This window comes from Orussus abietinus, unplaced genomic scaffold (assembly GCF_000612105.2).
Source record: "Orussus abietinus isolate OABI.00-Male unplaced genomic scaffold, Oabi_2.0 scaffold26, whole genome shotgun sequence".
Taxonomy (NCBI): Eukaryota; Metazoa; Arthropoda; class Insecta; order Hymenoptera; family Orussidae; genus Orussus; species Orussus abietinus.
The window spans coordinates 1,092,864-1,110,956 of record NW_019395989.1 but is presented as its reverse complement, the minus strand read 5'-3'; the positions used below and the strand labels follow the sequence as shown (position 1 = coordinate 1,110,956).

The 18,093-nt window shown below is 42.2% G+C and overlaps 3 protein-coding genes across 9 annotated transcripts; 2 read left to right on the top strand and 1 right to left on the bottom strand.

The window, feature by feature from the left end:
- Positions 1–102: 102 nt before the first annotated feature.
- Positions 103–8,966, top strand: LOC105703686. Of its 3 annotated transcripts, XM_012432257.2 has the most exons (7): positions 103–2,113; positions 2,205–2,846; positions 3,483–3,899; positions 4,305–4,799; positions 4,900–5,022; positions 5,447–5,499; positions 5,580–8,966. In XM_012432257.2, the coding sequence occupies exons 1-7, from the start codon at positions 1,993–1,995 to the stop codon at positions 5,583–5,585; spliced, it is 1,857 nt and encodes a 618-aa protein (XP_012287680.1). In that variant the 5' UTR covers positions 103–1,992; the 3' UTR covers positions 5,586–8,966. The 3 variants fall into 3 exon arrangements, with proteins under 3 accessions (XP_012287680.1, XP_012287681.1, XP_012287678.1); XM_012432258.1 differs by having other exon boundaries at positions 103–387; positions 5,447–8,966; XM_012432255.2 differs by having other exon boundaries at positions 5,447–8,966.
- LOC105703687 (peroxisomal N(1)-acetyl-spermine/spermidine oxidase) lies at positions 8,878–12,736 on the bottom strand. The gene is made up of 3 exons (XM_012432259.1): positions 12,397–12,736; positions 11,626–12,166; positions 8,878–11,527 (listed from the first exon to the last, which is right to left on the bottom strand). The coding sequence occupies exons 1-3, from the start codon at positions 12,680–12,682 to the stop codon at positions 10,675–10,677; spliced, it is 1,680 nt and encodes a 559-aa protein (XP_012287682.1). The 5' UTR covers positions 12,683–12,736; the 3' UTR covers positions 8,878–10,674.
- Position 12,737: 1 nt separating this feature from the next.
- LOC105703685 (protein fem-1 homolog CG6966) lies at positions 12,738–17,723 on the top strand. 5 transcript variants are annotated; one of them, XM_012432252.1, is made up of 10 exons: positions 12,786–12,875; positions 13,093–13,313; positions 13,803–14,320; positions 14,680–14,988; positions 15,171–15,534; positions 15,620–15,680; positions 15,769–15,954; positions 16,040–16,285; positions 16,376–16,501; positions 16,580–17,507. In XM_012432252.1, the coding sequence occupies exons 3-10, from the start codon at positions 13,879–13,881 to the stop codon at positions 16,799–16,801; spliced, it is 1,956 nt and encodes a 651-aa protein (XP_012287675.1). In that variant the 5' UTR covers positions 12,786–12,875; positions 13,093–13,313; positions 13,803–13,878; the 3' UTR covers positions 16,802–17,507. The 5 variants fall into 5 exon arrangements, 4 of the variants coding, with proteins under 4 accessions (XP_012287676.1, XP_012287675.1, XP_012287674.1 ...); XR_001104380.2 differs by lacking the exon at positions 12,786–12,875 and adding an exon at positions 17,531–17,723 and having other exon boundaries at positions 12,914–13,313; positions 16,580–16,922; XM_012432253.1 differs by lacking the exon at positions 13,093–13,313 and having other exon boundaries at positions 12,738–12,875.
- Positions 17,724–18,093: the final 370 nt, after the last annotated feature.

Genomic DNA, 18,093 nt, shown 5'->3' with positions numbered 1-18,093 from the left:
GTTCAAAGGCTACTTTGTCGGCGGAAAAGAGACAACGAGAGTGAACATCGTTCACGCTCGATTCATCTGAAACGTGCAGATTGCGTAAAGGCCGCGCGAAGGCTGCAAGTAGTATATCAACGTTTCGCACGATAATCGTGGGCCGTTTCGCTCTGCGCGTCGACGCTCTTTAATCGTACGAGTCCACGTGGTAGACGCTAGAAGATAGACGAAGAGAAGCAACGTTCCCGCTCGATCACTCGTGCATTCGACGACGTAGTATCGTTTTCGAAAAAAAAAAAATTGTCATCGTGTCGTGGCACGTGACGAACAAAGATAGAACGCGCGGTCAAGACGAAGAAGCCGACACAATGGATGGACTTTGGAGACAGAATTTCCTGACCGTCTGTAAGGACCTAATCGTTGCCTTGGCAGTATAACGAAAAAAAATAGATTCCTGGCTCCCCGATTACACCTCTACCGAGACCTTCCGAGACACGTCTCGCAATGTTCTCGTCCACGTTGAGGCTAGCTTTCGGGATTGGCAACATCGCGGGTTCGAACGGGTCGCCATGTTGGTAGTAATGGCGCAGCTCCACCGCATGGAGCCAGAGCAACCCTTTGTGTCAATTTCTCTCCGTTCCCTCTTTGTCCGCTGATGAAACTCGGTCCAATGCGACCTCACCGACTCGTTAAACGTACCCTTTTTTTTCTGGATGCTTTTCGGCGTTCGAGACCGTGTTAGATTCGCGCAGAAAATTCAATTTGGAAGGCTGTACGTTCGAATGTCCGCCACCGCGGGGGGAACGGAGGGTGTTGGGTCGACACAGTATTGCCAACTCTAGTTCTGTTTATCCTAGTACAGTCGGATTAAAATAATAATACGATTTGATATAATGAACAAAAATAGATAAATTAAGAAGCCCAAATATTTGAATAAAAATTTTGCCTGTATTTAAAAACTAAAGGAAATGCAATTTAACGCGTTAAATCATTTATAACCGATTATATTTATTTACAACGCTCGTTTTTAAACGGCATACTTCCATTCTCTATTTTAACAAAATTTAAGTGTCTGTACATACATATAAAACGAAGAATATAAACAAAAATATCCATCAATAATAAAGTCGTCCACAGTTCCATTTTCTACTAAAGTAATGGTACAATTCGCATACTATTATTCTAAAAATGCACAATACACCGGACTAAATAGTAGAAACATTAGAATAATAGACAGTTGGCAACACTGGCTGGCCGGCACGGCTCTTAGGTCGCGGTGCGGGGGGGTTTGGAGATCTCGCGCTTTTTCCTGAATCAGGGCGTCCTCGTTGCACCCTTTGGTTCCCTCGAGTTAGAAAGAGAGAGCATGGTCTCCTGGTGGACGCGGTGGGAGCGCAGATGCGTCGGTCGGCCTCTCGCACTGATCATGATCTTCGCCAGCGGCCAGCAGCGTGACGTAGCTCGGCGACTTGGCGATCGCGTTTTCGGCGTGTTTATTTCTCGAGTTTTCTTGCCATTGGAGTTCTGATTCGCCTTGAGACAGTTCGCGAATCGTCGGCGCAACGACTAACGACGTGCTGGGAGCATCGTAAACCCCCCGAGACGCTAGGAAGCCGGTATATCGTGTAAAAAAACAATGGCACGCGTCCGACAAACATCGAGATTCCCCTGACGTGAGGTGGCGAGCCTCGCGCTCATTGGCCGCGAGGGCCTGGCCGATTGATCGCGCTCCGCCGAGGTCGGGTGACCTTTCCTCGCACAGGGAGTCCCTGGCCGAACGCGTTCAGACGCGTTCGAAGGGATCTGGGTATTTCCGGGCGACCCTCGTCGCCTTGCGTCGCCTCTCCCGTGGCCCGGGTCGACAGTCTTCGCCAGCCTTCGCCAGCTTTTGCGAGGAAGGGGCGAGTGCTCGACGGGGGGGCCGTCGTCGGTCCGTGTGTTGTGATACCGTCACGAGGTGGAAACGAGACGTTTGGTTGTTTGGTGATCGCCGATTCCAGTCGATCTTCGATGCGGATTGGAATCGTTTCGGAAGGGCGACATCTCATTTACGAGCGATCGAGTCCGGTAATCGACTGGCATATCACGGCGCGAAGATGTTGCCTTTCGGATAGGGTTGGCCCGAGATCGAGTAAATAAAGTACTTAGATGCGTCTCGTAGAGGGTGTACGGGAACGCGTTTATCGAATTTTTACGGTAAGTCGATCGTTTCTTTTTGTAAGCGACCTCCGTTTGCCGTCAAATGGGTGATACGAGCTACCAGGATTACCTCCTGGATTTGGGGGTTAACGTTATGGACAATCTGGTAAAACAAGAGCCGGTGCAGGAGATAAGCTCTATGTCGGCGTCCGTTCCCATCCCTGGAGGTCATCGAGGAACCAGAGGAGTCTACGATCAATTCTCCCCATCGCCTTTGGCCACGCCTCCCGTTTGGGGTGTCAGACCCGACCAGACGGATTCGCCCTTCAAGCTGGATCCCGATCAACTGGATGTCTCCTTTAAGATGGACAACGACGATATTTTCCAAGTGGACACGGCCGATCTTATTCAAGGTCCCACTTTGGCCGAGCTCAATGCCAATGACGATACGCTTTTGGGAGACTTAAATTTTGACGATTTGTTGCTGCCCGATGAACAACTTCAGCCATCGAGAGTACCTACCGAGGTAACGCCAACCGGAACATCTTTCTTTAACGGCGGGCCTGTGTTTGCACCAAGCAGTTTTCCACAGTCTGGAATCGTGTACCGCCCGGTATACGCTAGTACCACAGGGTTCAATGTAAATGGTAGCGTTAACATTGCAAATAATTCAGAGGCTGTGAGTCCCCCGAATTTCCCCAGCCCAGAGCCGACAACGATCGCAGGTAAATATTCTATGGTTTTAATATTTACCCGATAAGGAAAAGATTACAAATGATATAATTGTATAAAATAATTAAGTGCTGTTGAGTCACCTCTAATGAATACCAAAAATGGATTTGGTCGTTTCTTCTCAATTGGTATAAATATTCAAATTGAATTTTGGTTTAAATGTTCATTCTTAATTTTTTGGGGCCTAAACAAATGATATAAATTTCACTTATCTTGAAACAACTTTTTAAATATGTGGATATATGCATTCTAATGGGCACGGATTGCCATTTACCACCTCTTTTAGAGACTGGATCCGATGACGTAAGAGACACTAAGGATTAAGTAATCTACTTGTGAATGTCCTATCGACTGTTTCTGTAATGTCAGGAAGTCAAACCACTTTTTGATTCGGTTCTACAGTATTTACATAACTAGAAATGTTTTTTGAGGGCAGTAAACATGTTTTTTATTTTCATATCCTTTTAACTAAACCTTAAGAGATGATGTACTTAAAGTAAACATATTTTAGATAGGATCATTTACGTGCTCATACTAGAATTGTTAAGGAAAATTAATGATTGTACCCCTCCTTGCGTCAATAATAGACAGATTCACTTAGAATCTTTTTGAAATCCGTTTCACTTCAGCAAATTCTACGGCAAACTCTTTGACGTTTCCCCAACCGGTAACAAAGCCTACCGGACAGTCGACTCTCCACGAACTGCTGATGAGGAGAGCCGAAAATCCACCGACCAGTCCAATTTGCACCAACGTCGATGCAGTGTCCATGACAGCCAACAAATCAAAGGTGGCAAGACTTTCGGTCTCGGCGCCCACGCAATCGATGGCCCTGGAGCAATTGTGGGCCCGCAGAGAACCTCGACAGCACCTCCTGAGCACGGGCAGCCTGGGCCTTGCCGAAGTAGGCTCGACCAGTAGCTTCAGCACCGGGGGGGCATTAAGCCCCGATCCCCTCGGACACTTGGATCCTTTTAGTCACGACGAAGGATACGAGGACAGCGATGACGACAGCGATCATTACGATGACTACAGCAGCGACAATGGTATTTTTGTCCGCCATACCAGACTCAACATAACCTCGTTAATCGTTGGTCCTTCGAGGGGAAAGTCTAGCATCGGTTGCACCGCGTTTGAATTAACTCTTTTAAATAACGATAAAGCATCATCATAAGTACGCATAGTAACGTAACTTCAATTATATTTTTTTTTTGCTTATAAAAAGCAATTAGATGTTTACTGCAATGAATTAAAATAATTAATTCTATCGACATCGACGTAGCGAAAGAGTGACGGTTTTGTCGACTCCCACGCATCGTTAGAATTAGAGAAATATTGGAAGTCGTTCAAAAACACTGAGCCTCGCGGTGATTTACGTCGAGTATAATATCCTACGTCAGGTTCATCGTACGGTGAATCTAGGATCCTAAAAGCGAGCCTCGTTCCTCTAGATTCCGTTGACAGCGACGGAGAGGAGCAGGGCGGCATAAGAGTGGGAAACGCCGGAAGCGAGTCCGTCCGCGAGGGCCGACCGAGCAAGAAGGAGAGGTACTTCTGGCAGTACAACGTTCAGGCCAAAGGACCCAAGGGTCAGCGACTGGTGGCCCGGGCTCGCCTCGAAGATCCCCATGTCCTGAACGAGGCGACGGATCCGGTCTTCAGTCCCCATTGCGCGCTTCGAGGGATCAAGCACAGCGGCAAGGCCCGGAAGGGCGACGGCAACGACCTGACGCCCAACCCGAAGAAGCTCTTCAGCATCGGACGCGAGCTAGATAAGTTATCGCGAGTCATAAACGACATGACGCCGGTTTCGGAGCTGCCGTTCACCGCCAGGCCCAAAACCCGCAAGGAGAAGAATAAACTGGCCTCGCGGGCCTGCCGTCTCAAGAAGAAGGCCCAACACGAGGCCAACAAGATCAAGCTGCACGGCCTCGAGCAGGAGCACAGTTGAGTCTATTATCGACTATCATTCATGGGATTTAAAGATTTTATGAGAATCAATGAACCCTACGAGTACGATGAGCTGACGTTGCACGATCGTTTCAGGGCGTCTCATCCAAGGCATATCGCAGGCCAAGCAGACTCTTGCTGCCAAACTGACCGAACCTGGTAGAGAGAACCAGGAGGAGCTGTCCAAGCAGATGGAGAAGTACTGTAAACACGCGACGAGTAAGTGCCGGTTGATCATTCCTGAATTTTCTCCACGTTTAATTAAAGAGACAGAAAGAAAAAGAGAAAAGAAGAAACCGAAAAATTCATTAAAATTTAATATTCAGAATTGAGGGTAGAGAACGGTTGATCCTTTTTTTTTTTTTTTGCGATTTTGAATATTTGCCTTTGAGCTAGAAATTTACCGATAGCCCACTGTTTTCCTATTTTTTTTTGTTCATGGTCCTAGAAAGATGCGTGGTTTATCTTCTCGAATAATTTGATAAAGTCGTGATAAGAAGCGCGAAGCTCTCCGGATTTATCAAGATCGTTCCTGCCGCTCGAGGAAAGCATATTATCGTCCGGCAGTCTGGTCTTGAACGTGTTTGGCGAGTTCCAGAAAGGCAACTGTTATTTTCTCTCTCTCTCTCTTTTTTTTTTCCAGAGATACGGATAGCCAATCATTCAACCGAATTCGTTAACAAAGTGCTGGACAAGGTAAAATCCGGCGTGCCCGATGGTGGAATCGACGAGTTTTAGTACAGAATCGGCTCTGTATGTATTTTTGTCGTCCGTAGTTGTAAGTGGAGGAGGAGAAGAGGAGCCGTGCAGTCGCCACTACACAGCTACATATATTTTCTACAGTTATTCGTGACCGATCCAGAGAGTTACTTTTAATTTATTTTAATTAATATTATCCGACAGAGTATACATATATAGATATATATGACGCGAGTTAACCGGGACAAAGCCCGCTGCTTATATTCCAATCGGAAAGGAACGGCGCCCTGATTCTCAGCCCAGGAAGCTTTACGATCACTGTCGGCCTTAATACACTCGGCGCTGAAAAAGCGACGAACTTGTCTCTCGACAAATCTTTATACATCGCGCAGATCCGAATGGACGTTCCAAAGAGTATCATAGTCACTTTTTTTACCTCCATGTCGAGCTTTGGAATTCACAGAGGAGCAATTCAGGCTTGATTAACCGTGGGGTGGTTTCAAATATTTTCGTTTTGCTTTTCAGACGTTTTTCAGGTGTATATGAAGGTTCTGTGGAGAAGGACGCTTAGTATACGATAATCGCCAGGCGATTTTCTTACACTGCTTGATTTCTGAGAGGGCAGAGTGGTAACTTTCACTAAAATACCTCGAAATTATTTACTGCCATCCCCTTCGGGAAACGAATAATCATGTACTTTACTTTTGAGTTAATTAATCACGAATTGTTTGTTTATTTAAAGCTGCGGGTTGATGGTTAAGTTTGGATATGTTGGTATTGATCGATTCAGTTTTGAATTTATTTCCCGTTGATTTAAAATATAGGTTTATATAAGTATACGTACGGTTAGTAGGCCTCGAGTAATTGAGAAATCGGGAAACGAGAGATTGTGGTTGAGTATCGAGATTGTATATATGTTATAATGATCTATAAATGTTGTTTTAAATATTATAAGTAAATTATTATCGTGAGATATCGTATCACGTAGAGTACCTGTAATTTTAAATGCTGACAAGAGCTTGGATGATTTTGAGAGATTTTTCTGAATTTTCTGACCGTTTAATTTTGACCTCAATAGAATATTATTCAGTATAGGAACGTCGATTTTGATATTGCTTTTTACGAGATTTTTATAAGAATCACGTCCACCTGAGACATCTGAAAATAATATTTTTTAAAACCACCCCAAAATGGAAAGCAGAACAAATAACGTGTCGGTATCACTGGCTCTAACGAATCTAGTTTTTTTTTTTTTTTTTTTTCAAAGCGAAAAGATTAAGGATCGCACTAAGAATAGCACTTAGAGTACTTCGTTTACCTAAGAATAATTGCTTTCTCATTGCAAAATCGCTGCGATTGGGGATCCACGGTTATCAATATTTCTTTCTCTCTCTTTAACGAACTCGTATGTTTTTTTTTTATTTTTAGACCTCGTCATCAAAACACGTAGCAATGTATTAAGTTTGTTATACAGATACGAAACAGGTTGCAGCTCTGGTAGAAAACGTGAATTTAATTGTTTCATTATATGTATCAGTTATTTCGAAGTGTAAATTTAGTCGACTGTGGATCTCCAAAAGCAAGCCAGGGTAAGCATAGCCATTTGGATACATAGTCTGAGTATTGGTCCTAAGACTAACGTGAAAGTTTTGAAAGACTTTCTTTCGTATATGTAGGTATGCGGGATTAAAATACAGGATTAAAAGTAAAAGTGAAAGACACCCGTTTTAGGGGGATCTGCCTCTCAGGTATGACAGTAGTTGATTCCGTCTACCTCAAAAAGAATCGCTATATCTGCATAAAACGTTTGACGATGAAGTTTGCTACCAATTTATATAAAGCATTATCCAAACTACACATACACACACACACACGTACATAATATTGTATAATTATGTATTCATAAGTGCTTATTACATAATGTGTATATATATAGAGAGCAAGTACGAGATAACTATTTTATGCCTAGTTTATATATGTGAACGTATATATATATTGGATCATAGCTCTGGTAGCTATCCCCAGTTAGCATCGACACTATGCGTTTGATTTTTAAATATATTTTATTAATATATTCCGATATATAGATACTTTAAAGTATATGCTACAAAAATACTGTTATATATTTTTTACACAATAACGATATTACGAATTTCGCGTCAATTGGATCACTGGAATTGCCTAAAGTCACTTAAGTCGATCTTAACGAGATATTCAGGCTGAAGTCCGGAAAGGAAGTCCAGATACTTAAGTGGGAAAGGCATCGGCTTAATTCGGTTTCCTCCTGCCCAGAAGTTTTTTGAGATTCGGGAAAGGTAGAAAAATGTATTCGTAGAATATTGACATCTTTCATGAAAATAGCGCAAGCAGTTGTGAGAACTTACCTTTATTTTCCAAAGTCCGTCTCACTCTTGCAGTTAATTATTTCAGATCTGGAGAGTATTTGCTAGCAAATTTACTTCTCGTGTATTACCGTTTTGGATATTTAGAAAGTGAATATGCAACGCGTTATGAAAGTGGGAATATTTATCTTCTTGAAATTTCAGATCCCTTTGGAGAGACTTAGCGATGTGGGATTGTTAAAAAATGTATCGGATTCTTATGGAACTGTAATTCTTAATTTGAGCGAGTTGGAACCTTAAAGCATGTTTTTTTTTTTCTTTGTAAGCACCCCTTTAGCTTTTAATTGTATAGATATGATAAATATAATTGTTAGTACTTAATCGGAGACGCAAGGAACATCTTTTAGTGGTCTTATATGTTTAGAATTGCGAAGGAAAGATATTTTTTTTTTGTTCTTGTAAGACGAGAATTGGTAACTTGCGAAGGTGATATTTCTCTTAATGAGTATTTTTAAAATACTGTTTTATTTTTGTTTGTTTTGTTGGAGTTTTAAAAAGAAACACTTGTAATCGGATACGAACACGGATTCGTCTGGTTTGGTTGAGAAATCTTGACCGATCATTCGGCACAAACTGTCCCTGTACCGAAGTAATGTAACTCGATGTAGTACCTGCCGGTTAGCTTTCTTGCTTAGCGAGTAGAGATATGCCTACGATTTTGCTTCGACAACCCCATTCATCTTGTAAATAGGATTTATTTTTTTTACCGACGGAAGGAAAATGTTTATATAGGGACCTGAAAAATTAGAGAATATAATGTAAATAGGCGAAAGATGTTTTTATCACTAATTTTGGAGAAAACTTTCAGCAATCAATAAGAGATACGATAGTTTCGAGGCTATATTTTTTAAGAAAAGCTTTTAATGCTAATTAAAAAAAAAAAAAGAACAGAAACAATGATGTAGAGAATTGGTTTAACTTTGAGCCGAAGCCTTTGTCATGTGCAGGAAAGAGCAGGGAGTTAGACGTCATATTGAAGGTATTCACGGTATTTTATTCACATTATATTCATATTCAATGTTCTGTAACACTTGTGTATAAATAAATTCTACATCATCTGTACACTGTTATTCTAAAGTCCAATTGAACGGTACTCCATGATTAGTTAAGAACGAGACACCTGCAGTAAATGTGATTTCTATTGAAAAAAACTTTACACAGGTCGTTGTATAAGCAAAAAATTGCTTTGATAATATTTTATGCACTTTGCTAGAAAATCAGTTGTGTCGTGTAGTGTAATTCAAAGGCTCGGATAGAACGAAACATGGACAAAGCCTGAGATCGGCTCGTACTATCTAAGTGTACAAAAAATAGTTAATTACTAATGGCCGACGCGTAACAATTTAGTTTGCTGTAGGGTACAACAATAATAAAATCAGTCGGTGTAGAAACCAAGCGAGTTCGGACTTAATTTGGTTTCTCGTATTTACCTCTGTTTTACTTCTCGTTTTCTAATACTCAATATTAGGAAATTAAGTACCAGAGGGAAATGATGCGCGTGTCGTAATTAGATCCATCTTATGCACTGATTTAACAGGTAACTCAGAATATACAAAAGGATAGTATCCATTTTTGTCTCTTTGTGCATAGGACATCCCGTGCAATCGTTGCTACCGGACGTGTGACAGTAGAATCGCATTTCTTTGGCCAGCATATCTATGTACAAATAATACTTACAAAAAACATAAAAAGGCGTGTACGAGGCTTAAACGTGGTACACTGGATACAATTGAGCGACTAGATCAATTGCACTTATTGTGTAGCGATCAGTAAAGATACTGAAGTTTCTTATCGATGTCGTTTGAACTGACTAACTCGCCGAATTTTCTCTAGAATCTTTCAATTCGCATAAACGTATTTTATGTGACTCTCCCGCGGGAAAAGATGCTCCTGTATTGAAATTTAATTATTCTAATTTATTGCGTTAAATAGTTTTACCGAAGGGTCGTTATGACTACAAAAAAAAGTTACAATCAAGGCGTTTGTACGTCTTAATTCTTGTCGACATTTATAAATAATTTATGTATCGATACAAGTAGGTGTCTATTAGACTTTAGGAAATGGAGACTCTAGGGCTTACTGGCAGGAGCATCCTTATTCGTTGCTGGATAATTATAATTTCTCAACACCAATTATTTCTTTTTGGTATTTTAACGCTGTACAAGAAGTACTTAAAAATTATTTATAAAAAGCAAATCCTTAAATTGATTATTTAAGGACAAGAACATCCAGGAATAAATTATTGCCTTGACGTTCTTGTTTCAATTATTATTGATTTGGTTTTGATAAGTAACGAGCCAAAATCATAAATGCACCCTTTATCGTATCGATTCAGGTTCACTTCTAAATAGGCTTCGTTTTTAAGTATGTACAATAGCTTAGGCAATTTTTCATGTATATATACAAAATTAGTTGATTTTTGGGAATCTTCATATAACGCTAGAAGCTGACGAAATGTATGAAAATCCCGAATACTCGTAGGAAAGAAAGAGCTACGTTTAGAGTATATTTAAAATATTTCCTCAACACTTTAAATATATCCAAAACGTTTTGCAAATGGGTCAAACACTTAAAACGTATTACGGATATCCGGAATACGTTAATCAGGGGGATGGATAATCCCAGGTCGTTTTAAGTGCTTAAAGTATTTAGTATCTAATGCGTTTCAGATACAGGGTGGCTAGCAGCTTCTGTTACTTCTTAATCACCCAGTATTTAAAAACTTATAAATAATCTCAACCATTTAGATAGGAAAATATTTCTGTCAGCTCTAGCCCAGAGAGATTCCCTGTATCCAAGAGCTAAGATCACTAGTGTCTTCGCAACTAAGACTCATCGGTTGTTTGTCATTTTTCTGGCACTCTAGCAGCACTTGAGCTGCAGTTCGTCCGGTTAAATAAGCCCCATGCACTGTGCTGTAGAAGGAAGAGTGCGTATGTTCTCCAGCAAATGCTATCTTGATCTTGGACCGATCTTCCGAGCCAAATAATGGTTCCGCTAGGCTCTCTATGTCCAACTGACTAGCTCCCACTGCCATGGCAGTGTAAGACCCTCTGGTATAGGGTTGCGAATACCAGGAAGTACAAACGCATCCCTTTGGCGCGGGAGCAAAGGGATCGTTGAGAAATCGTCTCAATATAGAAGTGCACACCTCCGCAACTTCTTTTGAACTTAAGTTTTCCATGTACTCCGCGGCCTTCCCTGATATCCATCCAAGTAGGAGAGTTTCGGAAACCTTCGTGAAGGAATAAATCTTTCTGAACCAAGACTTGCTCAAGTCCTCCCGTTCTTCTTCGCTGAGACCTCTGTCGTCCCATAGAAGCATTACCTCCGAGATCCCTGGGTGAAGGAATGGTCTCTCGTACTCTAAAAATATTTTATCCACCGTTCCAAATAAAAGTCTATCTATGGCCTGCAATTTGTAACCGGGCAGCGAAGGTTCAAATATGTCCTTAACTTTCTCCTTTAAAACTCCTAAAGGCAATGTGCATATCACTTGCTCTGCCAATATCGTTCGACCGTTATCACACTTTACTTCTATGGGATTGTCATTTCCATTCGAACAAAGCACCGTACGATTGGAGTCGTCGGATTCACTTCCACTGGTGTCGGCTGCATCCCATCTGAAAAGGATTTGTAGAATTTTAGTGGAAAAGTTTCTATTACATCAAGAACGGATGTAGTTATGCTGGATCGATATAAACAAAATTTATTAGATTACCTAATTCTATTAACAACATGTCGAATGAGAATTTTATTTTTTGGTATATGTTTAGCAACGGGTCCCAGTATGGCACTGTATCCATCGGGCAACGTGATATTGCCCCCTTGGAGTTCGGCATAGGATCCCATCTCTAATAGGTCTACATCTTCCATACTATCACAGCCAGTGATACAGGTTTCTCGCTTTAATAGACAGTCAAAGAGTAACTGTCTTACTCTTCGTTCTTCAGGAGGCAAAGAAGATAAATACAGATCGGCTTCAAGAGCGACGTGCTCTCCCACGCTCTTCACTCCCTCGGGTGGACTATAGGCGCTTAGAAAGTATTCCTCGCAACGTCTCAGAAAACAAATGTATGCTTCATAGATCTCTTGTAAGATCGGAAAGGGTAATTGCTTCCCATCTTCCATAGCGGCTACTACTTTATGAGGCTTTGGAATGCTTACTATATCTATTAATCCATTGGCCATGGCAAGTTCAAACATTGGATTACCTAACACTCCATGTATCCAGTTTGCTCCTAATTCTACCTTGTCATCGCCTATAACAAATTTGAAAAACAACGTTTAGTTATTAATAAATGGATAAAATCGTTTCGACTGATGACTGAAATTATTTGATTTTTATGATTGTGTACACTGTTCACTGGTGTTTTTTTGTTGAGTTGTTATAATTGGGTAACGAAATCAGTAAAGTCGGAACGAACGATTAGCAATTAATTTGGAGCAACACAATGTATAAATGAAACAAGTTAGGTTAAGTGGCTCGTACCGATCTTTGTAGCAACAATTCGGCCGCCGATACGTCCCCGCGCTTCGACAATTAGAAAATCTGACTCGTTATTTTTCAGTAAGTGGTTCGCCGCCGATAAACCGGCCATTCCGGCTCCGATAATTAATATTTTGCACGAAATACGGTCATCCACTGTCTCTTCCGTGGACGCCGCCATGTTCGTTTTCAAATCGTCTGTCACTCCCACCAGAGTGTAACGGAGAGTCGAGAGAAACTCGTGCCAAAGATGCAGCGATGAGTTAGGAGATCTGACTCGGGCCGCCATTGGGGGCAAGTGCACGAGCCGCTCGTATTCTCCACCGACGAGCAGCACGGAACACCCGTGAGTAATCTCCAACAGAGATGGTTGATCTCCAACTCATCACTGTCCGTCCCCCGTGTTTTGTCGCTGTCGTGTAGCGTCCGGATACCGTAACTGGCCGAAACTGTTCGAGTGTAGAAACTGGTGGAAACGTCTGGTAAGTTTCTTTTCTTGAGACATGCATATTTGGTGATCGATCGAATCGCGTTTCGTACTGTTTCGTACTGTCTGGCACTGTCTGGTACTGTCCGGGCCAGTCCGGGCTAGTCCGGTCTGTCAGTTTGCGTGTTTTGCATAGTTTTGCGTCGTGACGTTGAGTCCAGCGATCGTTTCCTGACGTTTAGACATTTATCGTTGCAATATGTCGTTTTTAGGAGTAGCGAAACATTCGTATAACGTCGAGTCTGAAATTTCTGGTGTTACCGCGGCGTTGATCGTGTTCTAGGGGTCCGAGTAGTCCTCGGAACTCTCAGACGTTTTGAAGGTTATATACGCCAATTATAGTACTCCAGTTTAATAATAAACTGACAATTATATCGAAGTGGCAAAGGATTCTTTTTTGTATCGTCGATACTCCGCCTCTACTTCGATTCAGGTACATACTTTCTACGCTAAAACGTCAGTCTGCCACTGTAGTGAGTTCAAATCCATTTCAAAATGATGCTAGTCAAGCCTTTGTGTGGAGAATCCAGAAAACTTGTCTGTAAAGGACAAACTTAACATTAATTAATATTATTTTTGTCATCATTGTGGCTTTTAGATATGAATCGTGTCATTGGTTTAAGGACCATGGTTCGTATTTGTTTTTATATCTGGATGCATAATACCGAGGCATAATAGAGCGAGAGATTGTCTCTTCTTTGTTGCCTCGTTATGATTATATTTCTATGATTCTTTGTTTCTCGGATGGTTGAATTTGTAGCAAGGTCAAACTTCTCGTTATTATTCATCCTGTGAGTCAAGTTTGTCCTTATCAGACTTCCCAGGATATGGAATAGATACCGTTCATAGTACGGGTATATACAAGAATTTAACTCTTTGACGACGAGTGAAAAAAATTAACTACCAGGTTGGTCCCTTTCAGAATTATTCCAGTCGATTTGTGATTTTTAAACGTCAAACTGGACCGTCACGCTAGAAAAAAACGTCAAGAAGTTGACATGTGGATCAGCAATAATGAAGCAATTAATTCACACAACACGATATTCAATTATCTCATAGAAGAGTGCAAGTGCTTAGCACCTGGTGCCCGACTGTCTTATAAATTAAGAAATCGCTTGGAAAAGTTCAAAGTAGACACTCGTAAGCAAATCGTGTCCAGAACAAAGGATGGGTGTGCGCCACTGTTTATAGCATGTAAAAGGGGCCAGGTTGAAATCGTAGAGTATCTCATCACGGTGTGCCATGCGGACATCGAACAACGTGGGATGTACGAGGTGCCGGATGACAGATCGGTACACTTTGCTACGCCGCTGTGGTGTGCCGCGGTATCTCGCCAGTTAGCCGTCCTAAAATGTTTGATAGACCACGGAGCCGACGTGAACGCAGTGTCGGATTCTGGCTCCACGCCTGTCAGATCGGCATGTTTTATGACCTACTTGGGTACGTTTTCCCATCTTATGATTTTAACTTATTTATCTCTGTCTCCGAATATGACGTTTCAAAATACTATCTATAATATGCATACGCTAGAACGGAGTAGGACACGTTGTGCCAGAAATCTGGGGGTAGATGGGTCTAGGCCGACGATCAACCTAAATTTCACCACGCGAATGTTGCAATAGTTTTTCTTGGTAATCTCCGATATAAGTTATCGACGCTCGAATAATGTATTAGCTAAGCGTTGCCAAAAAGTAGCCCGAGGCTATGGATTTCTGTCTCTATACTTATATATGTATCCACACGTGCGCGCACATATACATCTATCCTCGATTAATCTTCAACCGTAATTGATATTTCAGACATTGTCTCGTTTCTCGTGCACAATGGTGCTGACATTATGAAGGCCAATTACAACGGCGGTTCATGCCTCATAAATTCCGTGCAGAGCGTGGAATTGTGCACTTTCATTCTGAATCACGGTGCTGACGTGAATGCGAGCGATATCCAAAATAAAACTGCTTTGCATTACGCCATTCAAGAACACAGGTTTCAAACTATGAAACTCCTACTGGAGCACAACGCCGATCCGTACCTGAAGTCCCGGTATAATGACGACGCTCTACAAACTGCTTGCATCAAAGGCGGCGTACTCGCTTTTCAATATCTGGGTATGATAACGCGTCTCATTATTCTTACCAGAATTTTACTTACGTAAATGTCAATTTGTCAAATACATTCAAAGAATCGCGAATAATTCAACCGTTCCGTAAAGTTAAATATTACGTACCGGTTCGCGGAAACGCAGAAAGCAGTCGATTGTTTGTCTGCAATTTGTTCCTGTCATTTTCAGTGGAACACGCGTCGTATACTCCGGAGCGGCTTGCCGATGCCAATGAACTAATGGGGTCAACTTATTTCGACGAGTTCAATGACACTCACACGGCCTTGAAATATTGGCGAACCGCCCTTGACATCAGATGCTCTAACACGATCGATGGCAAGCCCCTACCAAAGAGACCCGTGATGCCTAAGAGGGAGTATCTCCAAAACGCCACGGAAATTACCACTCTGACCGAGCTTAACGCCATAGCTCTCGACGTGGATGCGATGAGGATCCAGAGCCTGTTGATTTGCGAAAGGATTTTGGGGCCGCATCATAAGGATACCCTATTCAGACTTATGTTTCGAGGGGCGGCGTATGCCGATGCTCTAAGGTAATCGAACGGAGGGATATCGATTAGAGAAAAACGTGTCCGTCGTTGGTATCGGTAGGCAGTTAAGACGTTTTCATTGTTGCAGATACCAGCGCTGCATAGACCTATGGAGAAGGGTACTAAAGATCCGCATGGAGAAGGACTCGGTAAATTTCAGCGCGAAACGTTTTAACTCGCCAGAGATATCGATCGGAGGTAATGATTTGGCTAAGTTTTAGATTTTACATTTTTCAGATTTTGTTCACCGAAACTTGCTTCACCGCCCAAGCTCTCGTACGTCTCATGATCGACCTGGATACGAAAGTCCTGGAATTGGTGAGGGACCGTAACGCGCATTGTAGCGAACCCAGGTTTTGCGACGTCGTCGCGGTGTTTAAGTTGCTCACGTCTCAGTTGATGGAAGCAGGAGAATTATTTCAAGTACGTCAGTTTTTTTTCTTTTAGTTCGATACGCATCGCTACCGGTAATTATATAAAAGAATTCCGTGAAAATTCGTCCTTCCAGATACGTCCAGTTTACAAGAGACAGCAGGATAATTATGACTGCATTTTAAAATGCATCACGCATTTGATTTACCTACTGACGAGAACCGCCCAATCCCCGGAAGAGAAGGCCGAAATGGGCCAATTGGTTTACGAATTGGTTAGACAAAATCCGAGATCGGCCTCCTCGGGAGATACTCTTCTTCATTTCGCGATATCCGGGATGAACACCATCCACGGCGAGGACTTTGGTAGCGGGGACGTTCAGGTATCCTTCGGAAGTTTACGACTTCGAAAAACCATTCGTGACAAAGTGGACGGTGATCTTTCACTCGAGTAAAAAACTTTCGATTTACAGTATATTTTCCCTCACTTCGACGTGACGAAGCTGCTCCTGGAGTGTGGGGCTCACGTGAATGCCAGGAACGACGCGAAGTCTACTCCACTGCACGTTGCCAGTGACTTTCGTAATTTCCGGAAACCCGTGAGTGGATGATTAATTGCATTCTAGAATTGTAAGACAAAAGAACGCGAAAGGCATAATTGGGTTATCGACACGCAGTTGGTGCAGTTGCTGCTGGACCATGGTGCTCACTTGGACACTCCGAACAAGGCAGGGGACACTCCGATTCTTCTGCTCTCGTCAAATCCGGAGAACGACTTGAATCTCGTCAAGTACATTACTCTGCAGTGTCACGCTGCCCAGGCCATAAGGAAGTATGGAATTCGGTGCTCGGAATTGCCGGCGACTCTTCACCGCTTCTTGGAATATCACATGGACTAGGACGCGTGTCCGTCGGAGTTGCAAGTGGAGAGTGTGCTCCGCTGCGCGTCACACCGATTGCGAGATTACCGGGAGCTCGAGGTGGCTTTCAAGGTTCTCCCGAGAAAGTGAAACCCTGACGGTATTATTTACGAGTATTTGTCGGGGGGTATTTTCAATTTCTTGTCGAACAAATAAGGATCCGTTTCGAGAAGGTCAATTTTGGGGCGAAATATTTTTATCACTGACCCTGAATTAAAGTAACATTAAACCAATTGTAAATAATTCCTCGTGATATATAAATAATTAGGGGAAGGTTGCAGCACTAAACCGTACGGTAAAATTAGTTGAAGTTAGCGAATAACACACCTAGGGTATTAATATGGGATAGATATTGAAATCATATTTAAACGTGGTATTGGCAAATTTACTCCTGAAATTGCCGTTCTTACGTCGAACATCTTGAGAAAGAACGCATTAAATGTAAGTTTGGAATTTTGGGACGTATGAATGCGTGCCAGCGATTTATGCACTGTCTTTAAACGCTAGCAGCGAGTGGGAAGAGATTAGTTTATTCCATTTCTAACTAACGCGTTTGTTGTCTTTGTACATTATCAAAACTATTCATGGGATCGGTTAATATGTCTCAAGCGTTCGATCTTTTCAAAGTAAGCAGAAGTTATCGTAATTGTTTATATCTAATATTAATTAAATGAATCGTATCGAATCTATAGGTGTATTTCCTTTTAGAACATTTTGCTGCTAAAACCTAATAGAGAGAAGGTGCCATGGTAAACTGGCGGTCATGAGTGGCTTCCTAGTGTACATGGCGCAGCCTGGTGGTGGTAACGTAAACGTAACGTAAAAAACGAGCTCGAGAACTTATGTACTTGCGGTACCTGATGTATAATAAACTGTAAAATAATTAATGTAATAAAGCAACTTATTGAACAATAACAATGAGTACGTTTAATAAGTCGCGCATGTCTAGCAAACCCTCTATTCGCCTATTCCTGATCCTTGAAAATCACTCGTCGATCTAAGGTACGAAACTCGGTGCCACCTCCTCGATTGTCCTATGATCCTGTTAGAAATCGGAAATTTCAATCCCTGAAATTTTGTCCCGGGAGAATTCCGTGCTACCTCCTCGGTGGTTCTATGTTCCTGTTACAAAGCGCCAGAGATGGATCAGGATCATAGGACAACCGAGGAGGTGGCACCGAGTTTCGTGCCTTAGATCTACGAGTGATTTTCAAGGATCAGGAATAGGCGGTTGGAGGGTTTGCTAGACACACTCGTCTAATTAAACGTAC

What these genes read in the sequence shown, in the direction of transcription:
- LOC105703686 (XM_012432255.2), top strand. Translation starts at nt 1,993, where the DNA reads ATGCGGATTGGAATCGTTTCGGAAGGGCGACATCTCATTTACGAGCGA. An exon ending in AGAGCCGACAACGATCGCAG is followed by an intron (nt 2,847 to 3,482) that starts GTAAATATTCTA and finishes GTTTCACTTCAG; the next exon opens with CAAATTCTACGGCAAACTCT. An exon ending in GTACTGTAAACACGCGACGA is followed by an intron (nt 5,023 to 5,446) that starts GTAAGTGCCGGT and finishes TTTTTTTTCCAG; the next exon opens with AGATACGGATAGCCAATCAT.
- LOC105703685 (XM_012432253.1), top strand. Translation starts at nt 13,879, where the DNA reads ATGTGGATCAGCAATAATGAAGCAATTAATTCACACAACACGATATTC. An exon ending in ATGTTTTATGACCTACTTGG is followed by an intron (nt 14,321 to 14,679) that starts GTACGTTTTCCC and finishes TTGATATTTCAG; the next exon opens with ACATTGTCTCGTTTCTCGTG. An exon ending in TTGGTAGCGGGGACGTTCAG is followed by an intron (nt 16,286 to 16,375) that starts GTATCCTTCGGA and finishes TTCGATTTACAG; the next exon opens with TATATTTTCCCTCACTTCGA.
- LOC105703687 (XM_012432259.1), bottom strand. Translation starts at nt 12,682, where the DNA reads ATGGCGGCCCGAGTCAGATCTCCTAACTCATCGCTGCATCTTTGGCAC. An exon ending in AATTGTTGCTACAAAGATCG is followed by an intron (nt 12,167 to 12,396) that starts GTACGAGCCACT and finishes AATTTGTTATAG; the next exon opens with GCGATGACAAGGTAGAATTA. An exon ending in CATGTTGTTAATAGAATTAG is followed by an intron (nt 11,528 to 11,625) that starts GTAATCTAATAA and finishes AATCCTTTTCAG; the next exon opens with ATGGGATGCAGCCGACACCA.